Raw genomic sequence first — 18,057 nt, 5'->3', positions numbered from 1 at the left:
AACATGGGATCCCAGCCATTTATGCGCCACAGGGAGATTTCTTTTAAATAGTACATTAGAGTGCTACCAGGTAATGCAAGGTACACTGGCACGTAGAGCAATGCTTCAGTGATGCCACATTTCGTTGAACCGACAAAAGAACATGGATTGATACAATGACTGTAAACTCGTGTCCCTTGGAGTCCATTGATGATGCTTTTATTCCTGGTTATGTTATAAATTTGGGGCAGCTCATTTTAATTAATGAGGTGTATAGCTGCTCTGTTTAATTCGGGGGAAAGGATAAGGTGAGAACCCAGAATTTGGGTTCAATGCTTTGGTTCTAGAAAATGAAGAACATTTACCATTAATATAGGCCTTGAGATTTGATACCTTTCTGCGATCAACACCTACCCAGCTGCATATTCACTAACGGCAATCAGGCATTCAAACCATCAGGCTATACCCACATAGGAACTTTAGATTTTTTTTTAAAAAAAACATGTTTCTCACGTAAATCAACACAATTGACAAGTAGCAATAGTAAATGAACGACGTCTCTATAATTACATCAACAACTAAATCATTCACAGTCAATTCTCAAGTTTCAAAGGAGTTAATGTCGTGCGCAATTTCAAAATATCGAAAGCTTCTTCCATGGGAATACTGCAAATCATCTTCTGGGTCTTTTATCTCAGTAACCAGCAACCAGAACACAGCTCCAAGCACCAGGGTTCATGATTGTTTTCCCAATTACCTTGAGCAGCAACCAAAACAAAGAAGAGGCTCTAAACACTGAAGCATGCTGAATTTAGCCAATGCGACCAAGGGTTCAATCCTCAAAAGGGGTGCAAAAAGATAGAACTGCTATTCATTGGCTAAAACTAGAAATTAAAAAAACAAAAAGGCTTGAGTAGACCCAAAATTGTAGTAAGTTTATCAGATCCTGTCCGGTTCATTGGGTTTGAGTTGTGGACCAAACAGTGTGAACAAAGCACAACACCATCACCATTTATAGTACACATGCTAACACAACTCCATGTGAAAATAAGAAACTCTCTTACCAGTTTGAGTAAGTATACTTATGAATTAATTTCGGTCTGTGAATCCAAAAAACTGCTCCAATGTTGGGGAGGTGAATACATTAGAAGCAGTATGTTCAGATCTATTGGGAGAGATGTGAAGCTGATACTTGATGAACCTCTGAAAAAATAGAGCAAAGGGTTAAAAAAACAGATATGAACTCATGGCATGCATTCTATAATGAGCAAAGTAGTGGAAAAAACAGGCCAAGAATGATGAGCATGGATGATGGAAACATACAGCCAACTGAAAGATGATCTCAGGATTTGTATCAATATGCCAATCTGGTTCCAATTGTCGAACAAATGATGTCCTGCCATTTTCTATGCTACAGAAGAGAACCTGCGGGTGCATTTTGTATGGGATTAAAAGTCGGCTGCAGCCATACCAAAAAACATCACGTGAAGAAAGAAGGAAATAAACAAAACCCGGAGTTGGGGGGGGGGAGAGAGAGAGAGAGAGAGAGAGAACAACATATCAAAAATAAGAATAATAATTTCTCAACTTCTATCAAAAGTATCAGAGATATAAACACCTAAAAATTAAAATAAAAAATTGACAAGTGAAATATTACTAGTCAGACAACTCCAGGACAAGGAGCAAAACTAGTATTCTCAGGCCCAATCAGAATCAATTAGTGTAACCAAGTTTGGGGTTAACTCAAATAATTCCACAGGCAACACCCAATTTCACCAGTTATGGGACCTGTCTTGGCCTCCCTGAGTCTGGTTAACACTCAATTTAGAAGGTTAGAATTTTAAGCAATCTTGGTCATTGACGTTAGTTTAGAGGCACTACCAACTAGGAGAAAAGGAAGATGCAGTAAAAATTTTCCAGGGAAGGATACTGAGAAGGCTAGGATGTCAATGATGCTCTTCTGCATAAAAGTGTCACAAAGGATTCACATTTTTTCTTTGGCTACTCTAAATTTTTTTCATGCATTTATGTAAATATTTGCAAATTCAGCTCCTTCCAGATAAAGCTTTTCTAAACAAGCGAAAGATTCTAACAAGCGTTAACTGATTCTTGCAATGTTACAGACTAAGTAAACCAAAACATTATTAGCATCTCCGAAGAAAAGTTGAGAAAGTATTAACAGAAAAGGCAACACTGAGAAAAATTGAAAATTTATTAGCAATTCAAGGTTTCAGGATAAGGCAGTTGTGGGCAATGCTATAACAACACAATAGACATTAATACAACAGAGAATTTGCAGAATTGGATTAAGTGAGAAATCTGATGGTAGAAATAAATTACAACCATAATTCTACTGGAATCATGATTCATTAGTAGTTTGAACATTGCCAGATATATCTTTCCAAGATCACAATGATTAGTACCTTATCTTTAACCAAACCACCAGAAGTGAAAATCCCAGCATTCTCTAACGCCAAAAGAACCTTTTCCTGCACAGTATCGCTCCCCACATTCAGTATAAGAAAGAATAGAAATGCATAAATCAGTTATTAAACCCCTATAATATGAATATTATATAAATCAAAATTTGCTTCCCAGTGTTGGAGAACCAGCCCTGAGAAAATGACTAACGCAAATAAACACCTAGTTATGCTTACTTTGGCACAAAAACACCCATATTTAACACACTCACACACTCAAAAATCAGAACACCGGGAAAATGAACGCTAGAAATGCTAATGCAAATAAATACCTAGTTATGCTCATCTTTGGCACAAAAACACCCATATTTAACACACACTCAAAAATCAGAACACTGGGAAAATGAATGCTAGAAATGCTAATGCAAATACATACCTAGTTATGCTTATCTTTGGCACAAAAACACCCATAATTAACACTCTAAAAAATTCGTAGTAGTACACTTAAAAACAATCAAACAGTCATGGAGGAAAAAAAATCGTTTAAGGATTACTCGCTTGAAAGTGTAACATGGTAGATCCCAGCTCACCATTTTACAAATTGGTTGAATGTTTCATTTTTGAAAGGACTAGCATTGTTATTCAGAATTCCAAATCTTCTTAAGCATAGTCAATAAAGACAGATGGCAAATAGCACAAGTGCAATAAACATAAGAGAGGCCTGACTCAATACCCCAGCACAAATAGGTGCTAGAAATGCACATAAGATCACTGATGTACATTTAATCTGGTACGTGTTAGGGAAGAGAGGTGTTTCAAGTAAATATGTATGATGATGTGGTGACTGTGCAAAAACCATGGGGGGTCAAGGGAGTGAATTCCCAATTACAATTGGATTACATCAAGAATCAGCTTTAAGCCCTTATTTGTTTGCGCTTATCATGGATGAGTTAATCAAGGACATCCAAGATGAGGTTCCTGGGTGCATGCTTTTTGCAAATGACATTGTATTGGTGGGTGAGCCAAAGGCAAGATTTAACACCAAGTTGGAGTCATGGAGATCAACTTTGGAAGCAAAATGTTTTAAAATAAGTAGAACAAAAACATAGTATATGGTGTGTAACTTTAGTAACTCCAGAACGGATGAGGGGGTGAAAGTTGATGAGAGGGAGATTCTGCAAAGTGATTATTTTAAGTATCTGGGATCAATCCTCAATAACGAAGGTGATATAGAGGATGATGTTTCACATAGACTTAAAGTAAGATGGATGAAGTGGAGAGGTGCATCCAGAGTGTTGTGTGACTAATGGATTCTTTTAAAGCTTAAAGAAAAATTTTATAGGACAGTCATACTATTGACTATGATGTATGGTGCAGAATGTTGGGCAGTTAAGAAGCGTCATATAGATAAGCTAAGTGTCGCAGAGATGAAGATGTTGAGATGGATGTGTGGCAAAACTAGAAAGGATAAAATACAAAATGATCATATTAGAGCTGATCTAGGAGTTGTCCCAATTCAAGATTGGCTTCAAGAAAGTCAGGTAGCATGGTTGTGTTCAACTGACGCCTTCAAATGCTACAGTTTAGAGTAACTTGATTCAAATTGAAGGTACTAAAAGAGCAAGGAGCAAGCCTAAAATGAACCTGGGAGAAGTGGTGAGGAAAGACATGCATAACTTAGGTCTTGTTTCATGTATGCCCTCGAATAGAGCTGATTGGAGGGCTCCGTGTAGCCAACCCCTTTTAGTTGGAATAATACTGAGTTGTGTCGTTATTGTTGTTATGTTCTTTTCTTTTTTACTTTTTATTAATCTTTTGTCTTTACAAGGATTCATGTAGCCAACCCCATTCAGTTGGGATAAGGCTGAGTAGTTGTTGTTGTTGAGCCATATCAACACCCTGCATCATTTTAATGTTTTCATGAAACAATGCTATGACACCAATGTTACTTTGCCAATATGTAGGAAATATAGCACGCACCCCACTTTCATCATCCAGTATTCTTTCCATGAGGTAAAGATCACAGAACTTTGTAATCTCCAGCAACACTTCAAGCACAGAAGACCTCACAGTTGCCTGTTTCTGTTCAATAGAGAAGTAGACAACAATATAACTCTTTTAGAAGATTCCACTTATTGCATAAAAGACCCATTAAATTTTTTTAAAAAAAAGAGCAACAGAAAAAAAAAAAATCACCTGAAGCTCCTCTGGATGACTCTCCTCAAGGATTACACCAAGCAACCGGCATGTAACCTACAAACATGTGGTGAAAATACCATGAAACATGCTATGTAAATTCCATAATAAGGTAGAAAAAAACAAGAATCCCACAAAAAAGAAAATGTCCAATTGGTCGCATATATGTAACCAAATAACACAACACCATACTGCATAAATTAAGCTACCCAGATTATTTCATTGGTACCATAGAATTAGTGTGGAAATGAAACAAGGATTTTTAAGCCTTTCAGCTTTGAAACAGTTATCATCCTCGTCTGGAACATACTAGAGCAAACCGCGAACAGAAGCAGGTTACTAGATAACTACTCTCCATGAATTGAGAAATAAACAAACTAAGCTCCAGCTAAATTATTTATAGATGCAAGGATGCAATAGTACAAGAAATATAAACAAAGTAATCCACCATTCAGGAGTACACCATCTTAATAAAGCTAATCAAATTTTATAATGTGTGCATAACAGAGTAAATTTGTGAAGAATTAAGCAATAATTTGGGAAACAAATAACCCATTCCAAATCCATATTGGTTTGTGAGATCTGGTATAATCAATAGATCATCAGATTCCTTCATTTGACCCAATGTAGTCAACTTTACAGAAGTCTCACCCCTGTCAAAGGAAGTGATCCAATGGTAGATCCATTCTATAATTCAAAGGGGCAAGCTGTCATCATGATGTCCTTCTTGACAGCTCAAGAATTAAATCGTTCATATCTGCTCATCACCCTCTAATGCAAATTATCTAACATCTATGCAACATGTACTAAGCAAATTCTGGCAGTACAGTGCCCATACTTGCTCCCTAGGAGACCTTTGTAAGTGAACACACTTTTCGCTTGGTTCATACCGAAGCCTCACCCAAAGTAGGTATGTTCCCACAGTGCAGGAAGGATAAACACTAGGCCTCTAAACCTCCAGAAAATGCAGGAATCTCAAGCTTGACAGTTCATACAGAAGCCTCACTCAAAGTAGGTATGTTCCCACAGTGCAGAACGGTTAACCAAAATCAGTATCTCAAAGTAATCCAACCCTCCATAGGTGGTGCAATGGCCTTAAAAACCCTGGGGCTAATCCACCATGGTGCATGAATGCCTTAAAAACCCTCTCTCTCTCTCTCCCTCCCTTTGTTTAGTAGTTTTCCCCTTATGTCTAAGGGCCTCCCTGTCATCATATCTTGTGTCAGAATCGCTTTCAGACTTGCATCTGTTCTGCTTCAACTCAATATCAAAAAACAAATCCCAATATCCAACAAGTTTAACTGTCAGATGAAAGCTTGCATGATTAATGACTTAATAAATGGGAGAGGATAGAAAACCAAATACCTTCCTTCCTTCACTCAATTTTTGTCTAACAACTTGCCCAAGCGTCGGCTGAAATAAGGAAAATAAAGCATGTCAAAATTCATTGAAAAATCTGAAAGACGCAACTAAATTACAAAAAACAACAATATCATTACCTTTACTGGCAGGAAGAACTCATCAATTACATTCTGAGCTCTTGAATCCTCCAAAGATGAATTCACTCCAGAAGCAACTATACCTTCAGCAGTATGACTGACTCCCGAACTACTAGGTCTCTGGGACAGACGTTTGGGCTGTCTTCTTCGAGGTGTGGGGGGAGTTCTCAACAACCTCCAAGTAAAAACTATAGCAATAGCAAGCCCCGCAATAACCCCAACCCCAGTGCTTCGAATACTCTGAGATCAATTACAAAGGTAGTGAGAAAATCCTATCTATCACAAAATCAATTTGCAAGTGATATAGCTTTGGTAAAGACAACTGTCAAAATGTAAGACTTGGCCTCGTCACCAAACAACTGACACCCTCCTTCGCATTCTTTTATTTATTATTTTTTTGTTTGAGTTGGGGGGAGGGGGGAAGGGAGAATCATGAAGACAGTTTAAAATATTGAAGTTTCTCAATGATGAAATCCAGTGGTTAGTGCCACTTCAAGAAGCACTACCATCTGTGGAAAGGTCATATTGGGAGAGTATGGAAATAGTCCACAGAATTCACAATGTTTCACATACTCAATTATCAGGAATAAAAGAGATATCTCTACACTCCAGAGCCAAGGCGGATTTTCCTTCTCCGCACTCAGTTTCAAAAAAGTTATGTACGAACAAATATTGGCGAAAATATTCAACAAGGATGGATTTTCACCCTTCAGATAATCAAGGTGGATGTAGCTTCACTACTACTAAAAAAAGTATCATCGAGAACTTATAATCAATCTACTCTTTTCTCCCAGAGTACCCCCAATGAAGTGAATTAATGAATAATCGATCTGAAAATTAACCTCCAAACGCAATTAACAATCAGCTAAAGAAATAAAAAATGGACAATTTTTTCAAAAAGGAAAAATTAATCAGAAGGAAACCATTTATGTGAGTAAAACCTAACAGATCTACAACCAAATCAAAGAAATTCAAACGGAAATAACAAGAAGAGGAGGCAAAGATGAGAACCCGATTATCTGGGGAAATCGAGAAGAGATTGGATATCTTAATGGTAAGGTATTCGCCTAATCTCTTGAGCAGCTGAACCAACTCATCTTTAGATGAATCAGCCATATCGAACTCCAAACGTGCTCGTCCTTTAGCCTTACCGTCTCAGATAAACCCCCAAAACACACGAATCAGCCATGTTTTCTACTGCAAATTTCGCGGGTAAACTTCTACAACGAAAGAGAACTGTTTGTAATTCCTTCCGTGGACGATAGACTGATGAGAGAGAAGGTTGCTGACGCGTTGGAGGAATTTTTGAGCTATAAATTTCTCTCTCTTGAGTCTTGACTCTTCCCTTCCTTCTTCTGCTTCTGTCGAGCTCGGGAGTCGAGCCTAGTAACATTGCAGAAAAATTAATGAATAAAGGCTCAATTCGGTACGTCGCGAGGTACCTCTTTCAGTGATCAACAATTCTCACCAACGTCGATCCTTCAATGTCAAGGCATAAGATCTGTGTGAGAATGTACACATGGGGGTGGGCAAAATGATTGCCCTGCCCTTCCCTTTCTCCTTAATGACCGAAATGATGGATCCATGTGTTTGGGCGTAGCTTGTGCTCCCAGCCATCGTTTGTTGGCCAAACACCGGTCCAGGGATCAAATCATGGTTTCCTAGGGAGACCAAGATATTTATCCTTAGGGTTTTACAAGCCATGGGTGCCCCATTATAATTTTTAGGGCTTCCCATGGTCGCCCATGGGAACCCTGGTGCATCCCTGTTAGGGTTTCTCCTTCCCTCATGTGTCCCATAAAATTTATTATCACAGTAGGGACGAAGAAACTCATCCCTAGTACATCACATGGCAAGGGGGATCCATCCCTAACTCGAATGTGCAGCGGAAAAGGTTGATTCGAGTTTCTTTCGCACCCCATAAATATTAATAATCAATAAATTGAAAGAATTAATGAAGAACTGCTAACCTGGTGAGCCTCAAGTGTTGCTCCTCCAATAGACAGTGGTTCTTCCTCCAGCGAGCGCTCCAAGCAAACAAATCTGAACCTCCAATGGTGCTACCAAGGTTCTACACGTCAGTCCCAGATGCCCTCAAACTCCTCAACACAGATCTAGGGTTTCACAAACCCTAACTCTCAAACACAGGTGAGAGAAGCAAGAAGAAGAAGAGAGATCACAAGAGGAAGAGAGAGAAATAAAAAACACAGGAGAGAGAGTGTCTGCTCCAAAAACGTGGAGAGCTATCTTTTCTGCGTTTTATGGTTTCCTATTTATAATAATAGGGTTTAATTAAATCCTATATAGATTTAATAGAGCCCTAGTGAGAGTCTGACTCTCTCTCTCTCGATCGCGATTCTGTTTAAACTCAAAGTCTTCTGGCGGTGAAGAAGCGAGAATCTAATAGGGAAAGTATTAATTAGATTATTTATTTAATTATTAATGGATAATTACAATTAGCACCAAATCCATTAATTAAATAAAGAGCCAATTAAATTAGCAAATTCCAAATAACTCCCTATATGATAACAATTTATCATATACAACCCCCCCCCACTAATCAACACCATCATTATGGAATCTAGGGCATGTATACATGTACTGCCAAACCCCAATCCATAGTACATGTCCATATAAGAGCGTCTGTGCATTTGATCGGATCCCGTAAAACTCGATAAAACACTTTATTTGAAATAACTATAAATAATGTATCATTTTATGTAAAATAAATTTTGCAAAACCATTTCCAAAACGGTACTAGATCCAGATTCTGATCCGACCATGCACAGACAGTCTCTATCTTGGTGTTCCCCAATCGGGCAGTGGTGACCGTATTGGATAACTCCTTCACTCACAAAGTGTTCACGCATTCCCAAAACACCGGCTTTGACTCGCTTGAGTCTCAGTCATTGATGAACCAAAGAATGCGATCACACTTTGCAAGTGATGGGGTTCCCTCAGTATAGGGTGTCGGTGACACATGTCTATCCCTTCCTACATCTGGCAGTAATACATGAGGGAATCGACAAAGTAGGTTCTTCGCCAATGCACACATCAAACATGTGAGCACTCGCATTCGTACCCTGACATCATATGTCTAGGCATACCCAATGCGACGACCATATGATAAGGGTGTCCAGCCCAAACCCTAGTCGTGACTACCATTTTAAGTATAACTTACGGACATATAATGCTCAAAAAATTTATATCGCATGTGACAATATTAAACTAAAATGTATAAATGTTCAATACAAAGGCGAACTGGCTTGAACCGGACCGAATCGGGTTGAACCGAACCGAATCGAATCGGATTGAATCGGACCGAACCGGATTTGATGGACACACACTTGTCCAACATCGCCCATATTTCAAACGTGAGGTATCTCATATATAGTTTTTTTAAATCATTGGGTAACTAAGTTGTAATTTGAAAGCTCGTTATTTTCATAATTCCTCTTTTCTAGATGCCCAAATTTTTAGAAAAATCGCTTATGATTGGAAAAGTATAATGGGTGTAACAGTCTTCCTCTTCGAGGACATTAGAAAGATCATTACCAATGACAAATCACACATCAGTTGATATGTAGTTTGATCCTTGGGTTTCTTTACCCAAAATTTTAGAGTTCTTCATCCTAAGCTTGAGAATGGTAAATTGGAGTTTGTTGTTGATCTTAGTGATCCAGTCATTAGGGAGAGGACAGTTAACATCCTTTAATCAAATATTTCTTCTGATTTTGTTGATGAGGTGGCAAAATTCCTAGGAGTTTTATTATTTTTATGATTGTTGGGTCTGGATTTATGACAATAAAGGTGTTATTTCAGTAAAAACAGTTTAACATGTTTTCAATTCATCTTCCTCTCCTTCTCGATCATTCAAATCAAACTCTCTTCCCTCCTTTATCATCCATATCATCCGAATTGAATTCAATGGAAACCAATTTAATGCTTAATTTAACTTTTAAAACTTTGCTTTCAAATGTCTTTCAACAATAGAAAGATATAGTTGAAAGAAGGTTTTTTTTTTTTTCCCGTGTTGCATCCATGGTTTAATGGTTAAGTCATCCAACTTATAATTGTCAAATTCGTAGGTTCAATTCCTGCTAGATGCACGCCAATGGGAATGTTCAAGAAATCCCCCTTTGTTTGTTGTGAGTCGCACCTCATTGCAGACGTTGAATGAATGAGTGGAGATCTTCCCTCCCTCTTGCTACCAAGAACTTTATTGCCACTATTAACTTGTGACGTGTTTGCATTAAGATATACAATCTTATCTCGCGCAAAAGAATCTTGATGTGTTGTGTTAGTCTCTTTCGCTTGATTCACGAAGAAATTCAAAACCCTAATTCTTATAAACAAGACCAACCCTTATTGAACCTCGGATAATACATTTCACAGCTTAACGAGCATCTTTAGAAGTTTTAATTGGTTAGTAATTTAGTAAAACAACCTTCTCTATTAGACATCTAATTCCATCTTTACTAGTTGACGTAGAGGGCAATTTTGGACAAAATGCAATAACAAGATAACTACAATTCCAACCAAAAAAAAAAGTTAACTATAATTTTAACAAAAATAGTCATCCAAACAATTTAATTAATGAAAAATGTGAATATACACACACATAATTACAGTCGTGTCTCCATATCATCATTTAAAGAAGGGATTTTCTTATTGATGAGAGGTGACAAATACTTTATAACCTTACTTTTGTGTCCTTTTGATGTAACTTATTATTTTTCTTCAATGAGGATAAATCTTATCATTTTATATATTTACAAGAAAAATTTGCAAGACTGACCGTTTTTTCAATTTATCAGATGCCTTCAAAAACAAACAATGATTTTTTTTTATTATAACATAATGGTAAGTCTCTTTCAAATTATTTTAAAAACCCATTTTTTACTATAATTGATTTAAAGAATTTCTAAAAATAAGACAAAGGCAATCAAAAGAAAATTACAAATTCTAAATTCATCTATAGAAGTGTCACTTAGACAGTCCCCTTAAAGAAAGAGATGAGTACAAGAAAACCCCTTTAAAGAAGTTGTAATCTTACTTTTTTTTTTACCCTTTTAGTATAACAGACTTGGTTTTTTTAATGAAGTTAAATCTTATTATTTCACATGTGACAGTAACACTACATAATGACAAGTCAATTTCAAATTATTTTAAAATCATTTTTTATCTATACTTAAATAACTTTTAGGAATAAGACAACAAGAAATCAAAAGAAAGTTACAACATCTCGCTTAATCAATTCAAGCCGACACCCATCTAATACCACCCTAGGCCTCTTTTCTTTTTCTTTTTCTTTTTCTTTTTTAAATTTCATTTCCATTCCTTGGTTAACTATATGCCTATATCTCTCCACTTTAAGAGAAGACAATAAGGAAATCATTCCTCTTATCCATTAAGAATAGGATTTTGGAATAAAATTACCCTAGCTAAGTTGGACTAACAAGAACAATGAAAGTAGGATGAAAAATAATATTGCAGTAGAGGATCATCACTCCACTTGTTGAGGAGGTGAAGAGCTTTGTAATGTGTCTTCGATCGATATTTCAGTCTCATCATCAACAGAAGCAAACATGACAGCCCTCTCAATTTTTTGGCCAACTCCAAACCACATCATTTCCTTCTCCAAATGCAAACAATAGCTTTCAAAGACTCGAGAACTGACCATAAGGCTGAAATCCAATAGAAACAATAACTCCAATTCGAGCCTGTTTAATTCGGCATTACTTACACCCCCAACACGAGCATAAAATGCATTATCATAGTGCCTGTTACATTTCAAACCCTAGGAAATTAGATAAATTGATATTGAAGTTCCTTTTTAAAGGAACAATGAGCTATATATAATGACACCTATAGTTACATTTGTATCCATAACCACTCACCACATGGCTTGTGTGATTGAACCCATATGATACCAAACATAAAAATATGTCATTAGTTAAAATCCTCTTCAGTGCCCTAATCTGGCGGTGCATTGCAGTGCGGCCCTAAGAGCTCGACACATGAAAGAGATTCGAATAACGGTGCAAGCTCGAAGCAAGGCAGTTTTTTTTTCTTTTCTTTCTTCTCGAGCTCAGCACCGTTGGATGTCGCATCTTCCATGTGTCAAGCTCTCAAGCCCGCACTGCAATGCTTGCCAGATTAGGGCACTACAGAGGATTTTTTTTCTTCCCAAAACAAGTACAAGGAGTGTGGATAAATAGTCAAAAAAGAAAAATATATAGAATTATATCACTACTGTAATCCATTATTATTATTATTATTATCGTTAAATGACATGCTAGTAACTTTATGATAAATTTTTAAAGTTTAAATTCACTTTTTAAGGCACCTTACATACTTGAAAAGAAGTTGAAATTTGACCTATAAATGAGGTCCTCTATCATATCACAAGAACCCACAACATCCAACCAAGCTATTCGTAGTTAATTACCCTCCAATGACCATATATCCTTGGTGTACATGCAGAGAGCATGTAGAGAGCAACGATGATGAAAAAGCAATTCACTTAGAAATTCTCAACCATCCAATGACAAATGAATTATAGAAATCTCCTTTGTTTTTCTTGACAATTAGGACTCCACCCTGCTTTGTTTCATTGAATACACACACTTTCCTTAGTTTTAAGCAACATTATGTATGAACACCCTACCCACTCTATCACTTGACCAACAGATAGAAAGGTAGTTAAATACCTTATAAAAAGCTTCCTAATTATTGTGTTAGTCCTAATTGGTTTTGTGATCGTATGTGACCCTACATGTTTGCATATTAACTTAACAACAATGTCCTTTTATGACCTTTTAACCTTTTTAATGGAAACAGCCCTTGAATAAGCACCAGCAGGAAAAAAAAATTTTAAGAATTGAAAATTTAGAAGAAATTCCGATTGCAATATAATACTTCACTATTTGCCACATGGCAGTTGAGTTAGTCCATGTGATAGAGAACCAAACAAGCATCTCATAGGCCAAATATTAGTCCAAAATAAGGAGGGAAAGTTACTCAAACTCATCAAATGGAAAGACATATAAAAACAAATAAAACAAAAACAAAAACAAAACTGCATCTTTTGTATTTTAAGTTGCTTCATGTACTCATTTCAAGTTGAAATTATATCAATGAGAAGCTTAACTGGGCCTCTATCACATGGACTAACCCATGTACACTCACAATGGATCATCTGCACGTACCAACAGGTAAACGTACATCTCAGGGCCAATCAACTTTTAATTTTGTTTCCATAAAAACCCTTCCTCTTCTTGTAAATGGCAAAAATAAGACCGGTGGTTGGCTCTCACATGTACGTTCTCCTAATGGTACGTGTAGAGGAACCGAACTCCTCTCATAGTCATGTGGCAAATGAAGTAAGTTTAATGACGCCTAGAAGAACCCAAAACAAATAATGTGGGAAAAAAACGAAGAAAAAACCCAACCCAAACATAGAACAATAAAAGAATCAGTTCGATTTCCCAATCGGTCCAACCGTTTAGGGTTGGTTTTTTACAACCCAATGACTGGATGACAGACCGCTGACATCATGATATGCAAAGCAGAAGAACAAAACCAAACAGGCTATCTATGAAGTTTCATGACCTCGGTGGAACCCACCATTTTTAAGGATCCATTGTTAGAATTAAGTAAGAAACCCTACAAGCTGGCTCACCCTAATGTTATATCCACCAAAGACCCACTTCCGACAACAACAAAAAAAATAAAAAAATCAGAAGAGAAACCCAAAACACCAAAACCCCAAAACCCAATTACTGTAAAAGGAATCTAGATCATCCACAAACCCTCAGCTCCGAACAACTTTCCTTCCCACTCCCCAAGTTTCAGTACAAAAACCCTAAGATACTGAACCAGTAGTTCAAACTCAATTTATAACAGAAACCCATCTATCCGATCGAGCTTTGTAGATCAGAACACCCAACAATTCAACTCTAAGAACTAAACAAGAGAGAAAGAACCCACTTCACCAATTAAACCACCAAAACCCACTTAAAAACGTCAATTAACTTGATCTGTAATCTCTCACTATAGCTCCCCAGGTCCCTTTAACTTGGTTTCAAATCCAACCCAGTACCCAGAAACCAATTCTCTCAATAACCCACAAAGATCGATCAATCAATCAATCAATCCCCCAATTCATAAAGCCCCAATCATCAACACCAACCGTTCTCCCCCCATAACAAAATAAACGATCTGTCAAGTGTTTGTATGTTTGTCTGAAAGAAAAGAGAGAGAGAGAGAGAGAGAGAGAGAGAGAGAGAGAGAGAGAGCTTACACGTCATCAAGCATCTTGGATGCAACCATGACACTAGTAACCAGCAACCTATGAACGTTGAGAGAAACCACAGGCGAGTTAGGGTGCTTGTGAACCAACCTATCTATATAAACATAGCCCACCACAAAGCAAGAAGGGCTGCAATTGGTGTACTTATATATCCTCTCCAAGTACTTTGGTATACTAATACTTGGCGCTCTTACTCCATGGAAAACATCCAACCCCTTCCCTCCCGGCGACCTCAGTCCCTCCACCACCTGTTGTGGTGGTTGTTCGTTCAAGCCACTTCTTTGTACCACCAACCCATCATTTCTAGCCACCAGTCTCTCCATAACGAAAGACAGAACCGTCAACACCCTCGGCGTTGTTGGCTCTCCTTCGTTAGGCTCCGATCGGCTCTCACCCTTTTCGCCGCCGCTTAGCATTTACACCATTTTCTCCACCCGAGTTTCTCTCGAATGTAACTAAAACTAGCGGAGAGAGAAAAGAGGTAAGAGAGAGTGCCATGTGTTATCAGTTTAGAGATGGGTCAGGCACGGGTGGTTGACACGTGTTTGTTAGCCTATCGGGTATCGAGAGAAGAGTGAGTGAATGTGAATTAAAGAGAGAAAGTAGAAAAGTAGTGTTTGGATATACGGAGATGTGTCAAAACGGTCAAAAGTGGTGTAAGTGCTTCTGATTAGGGCATAGATTTGATGTTAAATAATTGAGGAGTGTTTGGACCATTGGATTGGATTACATTGTCTTGGGATTAGGATAAGAAGATGAGCTGGCGACAGAACATGCAAGAAAGCTGTTGTACACGTGGGTCTGGGATTCCGACATGTACCTTACGTCTGATCAGATCAAACTCAAATGTCCGATATGTCAAGTTGCTTTATACAATGACCATTGTGTCCTAGAGCACAAAACAACAAGTCGGGAATCCTGGATTCAGAATCAGAAGAATCATCAAGGAATCGATCAATTTCAATTGGAATCTCTCTACCCTAAGTTTGGTTATATTTGACTTCTAAATCCTTCTTTAGAACATGGTTTGATGTATCGGCTCGGATTGGTCGATTTTAGTTGGATCGGATTGGTATCGGTTGAGATCGATACCAATATCGATCCGATCTAATTGTACGAATAGTGGTAAAAATATTTATAAAAAAATTAGTTTTTTTTTAATAAGAAAACAGGGACAAAAGTATCATATTTGCTCAAGTTTGGGCGATTTTGATCCATGTCGCTGATCTGATCCGGATCCGATCCGATTCAACCGATACCGAGATCACGAACCATGGTCATGAATGTCTTTATATCTTTTGTTTTTAATCATGGGTAAATTTCACGTATCTCCCCTGAGGTTTGACCTAATTACATTTTCTTCTGTGAGGTTTGAAAATTTCGATGTACCTTCTTGAGGTTCAAACTAAGTAACAAAAAAACCTACTCCACTAACTGGTGATTGAAAATGTTATAATTTTATTTTAATTAATCAAAATGCCCTCATCTTCCCCAAATTGTTTAGGGTTTGAAAACTACAAATCCACTTCAATGAGATTTATTGAGTCGATTGCCGATTTTTAAAACTATGGATGAACATCGGATAGCATGTTTAGTTTTTAAGTATTACTTTGAGCACCAAATTTGAGTAGGAGTTAGGACTGACATGGGATTCTTGGGTCACAAATGCCCAGTTTTATTGATCAAGCTATAGTGGCAGCATAGCATGGTTCAAGGTATCGGTATCATATTGGTCATATCACCTGATATGTATTGGTATTGCCGGTACTTGATATTGATACAATCCTGATATATACTAATTGTAAGTATTGTTTGAAAAATAGTTTGTTTTATTTTATTTTTTTTTAAAAAAAATTTCAATCCAAGATACTGATCTGAAACGAACCGATACCAGCATATCCATATCGGTACTATATCGGTTTTGGTGGCGGTTGAGCAAAGATAGCAAAATCTAAAATCCTGCACGACATAGATTCCAATTTCTTTCGAACATGATTGATACATGGATCACCTATTTTGATCACATGGGTGCAACTTATTTTCGGACCCAACCGATTCCAAAAAATTATTAAATTTGGTTATTAAATTTTACTTGCACTTAAAAAATCACTTTTCTTTCTTACTAAAAAAAAATCACTTTTCTTTACAATTAAATTTCTTTGATTTGAAAAATAAAATAAAATTTACCTAAAAATAATATATAAATTTATCAAATATGGTAATAATTTTAAGGTGAGTGGTCGCGGTACGTACGTGTGAATTTGTTTGCTTGCAGAACGTTGTTCTCTGTTAACCATTGATTTCACCAAGTAGAATCTGAGTCGTTGAACCGCTTCTCCCTCAGTTCACCCAAAACCGTGACAGCTAGTAATTATTTGAAAACCCAATCCCAACCCAACGGATTAATCTCGCGAGGATTATGTTTTTCCGAAATCAAAGGGAGAGTGGGAGAGTTGAGCATGACAAACCAGGTAAATCTCTCTCTTGGGGTTCTCTTTCTTTCTCTCTGCATCTGTTATTGCTTATACGAACAAGGTAAATCTCTCTCTCTCTTGGGCGTACCCATCTATCTTTCTCTTCCGCTTTTACCCTGTCTCCCTGGGCTTGTCCATCCATCTTCCTCTTCCGCTTTTATCGTTGGTTTCATCTTGGCTTTCACCAACTCAGTAAGAATTGGCTTTGATTGGATTGAGAAGCCTCTAGTTTTCACTAATCATGATTTAGAATTGGATGGTGGTCTGAAACGAGTGCACAATAACTTAGGAAACCTAGTTTTGATGTGAACAGTGTAGCAAGATCTGTCTGGAGTGCTCTCTTTTTCTGATGATTTTGAAAGTTTGTGTGAGGATGATGAAGAGGAAAATAAGTTCCAAGAACAGTTAAAAGCATCAGAAGTTGGGTAAGTATGTCTGCTTTTGCTGTTTAAGTGTTGTCACAACCAACAGAGAGTTCCCCAACTGCATTGGGTTTCTGGGGTTAGTAAAAGAGGGTGGCTGGTTTCATGATTCAAGATCCATAACTAGCTAGAGCTCTGTGTTCAAGAGTTAATGCGAGAATAAAATTCAAGAAATCAAAATTGAATTTTTGCTTGGGTGGATCAGGGAACTTCCCTGTTTTCTCAAGCTTGATTGCAAACCCTGCTGATGAAATTGCAATATCATCAAGCTGAGTATTGCAATGTTTACATTACAGATGTTAGACACCACATGTACATAAAGAGAAAAATTCATAACATTTGGGTTCTCAAGTATAAATTTCTTGAGATACCCATACTAAATAAATAATTAGATCATCCAACATAATTTGGGATGCTAAGGTGTTGTTAATATTGGACTTCAATCAATTCTCAATTTTGATATTACGTACACAGCAACACAATGCCATTCTTACATGCTGTGATTTTAATCGAATGTCCAAAATAGAACGAAATAAAGATTAAGAACAAGAATCCAAATGGCGCACTCCACCTTATGGCGTTAACAGCGAATCACCGCTCCATGGGGTCGCACTCCACCTTGTGAGTCAACTTCCAATCGTGGACCTGGCAGAATCAGGAAGAGATTGAGAGGGTTACGGTAGAGGAGAGAGGACAGCATAAATCAGAAAGAGATTGAGAGGGTTAGGGAAGAGGAGAGAAGAGAGAGGAATT

At 37.4% G+C, this 18,057-nt stretch overlaps 2 protein-coding genes across 4 annotated transcripts in view; both read right to left on the bottom strand.

Moving 5' to 3' along the window:
* LOC122639406 (peroxisome biogenesis protein 22-like) overlaps window positions 1-18,057 on the bottom strand; it is a 36,210-nt gene that overhangs the window by 16,435 nt on the left and 1,718 nt on the right. Inside the window, exons 1-9 of one of the 3 annotated variants that reach the window (XM_043832256.1) lie at window positions 7,106-7,418; window positions 6,095-6,334; window positions 5,961-6,008; window positions 4,596-4,652; window positions 4,380-4,481; window positions 2,403-2,468; window positions 1,303-1,404; window positions 1,044-1,182; window positions 536-817 (exon numbers count right to left, since the gene is read on the bottom strand). In XM_043832256.1, coding sequence (XP_043688191.1) covers window positions 1,069-1,182; window positions 1,303-1,404; window positions 2,403-2,468; window positions 4,380-4,481; window positions 4,596-4,652; window positions 5,961-6,008; window positions 6,095-6,334; window positions 7,106-7,210 — 834 coding nt within the window. In that variant the 5' untranslated portion in view covers window positions 7,211-7,418 and the 3' untranslated portion in view covers window positions 536-817; window positions 1,044-1,068. Of the gene's footprint in view, window positions 1-535; window positions 818-1,043; window positions 1,183-1,302; window positions 1,405-2,402; window positions 2,469-2,792; window positions 2,951-4,289; window positions 4,482-4,595; window positions 4,653-5,960; window positions 6,009-6,094; window positions 6,335-7,105; window positions 7,419-14,842; window positions 14,853-18,057 lie in introns of those variants that run through there. The other 2 variants (XM_043832257.1, XM_043832258.1) reach the window with 2 other exon arrangements.
* On the bottom strand, window positions 11,481-14,941 carry LOC122639407 (cyclin-U1-1). Its single transcript, XM_043832259.1, has 2 exons — window positions 14,400-14,941; window positions 11,481-11,877 (listed from the first exon to the last, which is right to left on the bottom strand). The coding sequence occupies exons 1-2, from the start codon at window positions 14,822-14,824 to the stop codon at window positions 11,601-11,603; spliced, it is 702 nt and encodes a 233-aa protein (XP_043688194.1). The 5' UTR covers window positions 14,825-14,941; the 3' UTR covers window positions 11,481-11,600.

The sequence above is a fragment of the Telopea speciosissima genome, chromosome 9 (assembly GCF_018873765.1).
Source record: "Telopea speciosissima isolate NSW1024214 ecotype Mountain lineage chromosome 9, Tspe_v1, whole genome shotgun sequence".
Taxonomy (NCBI): domain Eukaryota; kingdom Viridiplantae; phylum Streptophyta; class Magnoliopsida; order Proteales; family Proteaceae; genus Telopea; species Telopea speciosissima.
The sequence above is the reverse complement of the archived record's forward strand: the minus strand, read 5'-3'. Positions and strand labels throughout refer to the sequence as shown.

Bases quoted from the DNA above. Each gene is read 5' to 3' on its own strand.
- LOC122639407 (XM_043832259.1), bottom strand. From the start codon at position 14,824: ATGCTAAGCGGCGGCGAAAAGGGTGAGAGCCGATCGGAGCCTAACGAA. The intron at 11,878-14,399 runs GTAAGCTCTCTC...GAAATGTAACAG, and splicing joins TCCAAGATGCTTGATGACGT to GCACTATGATAATGCATTTT.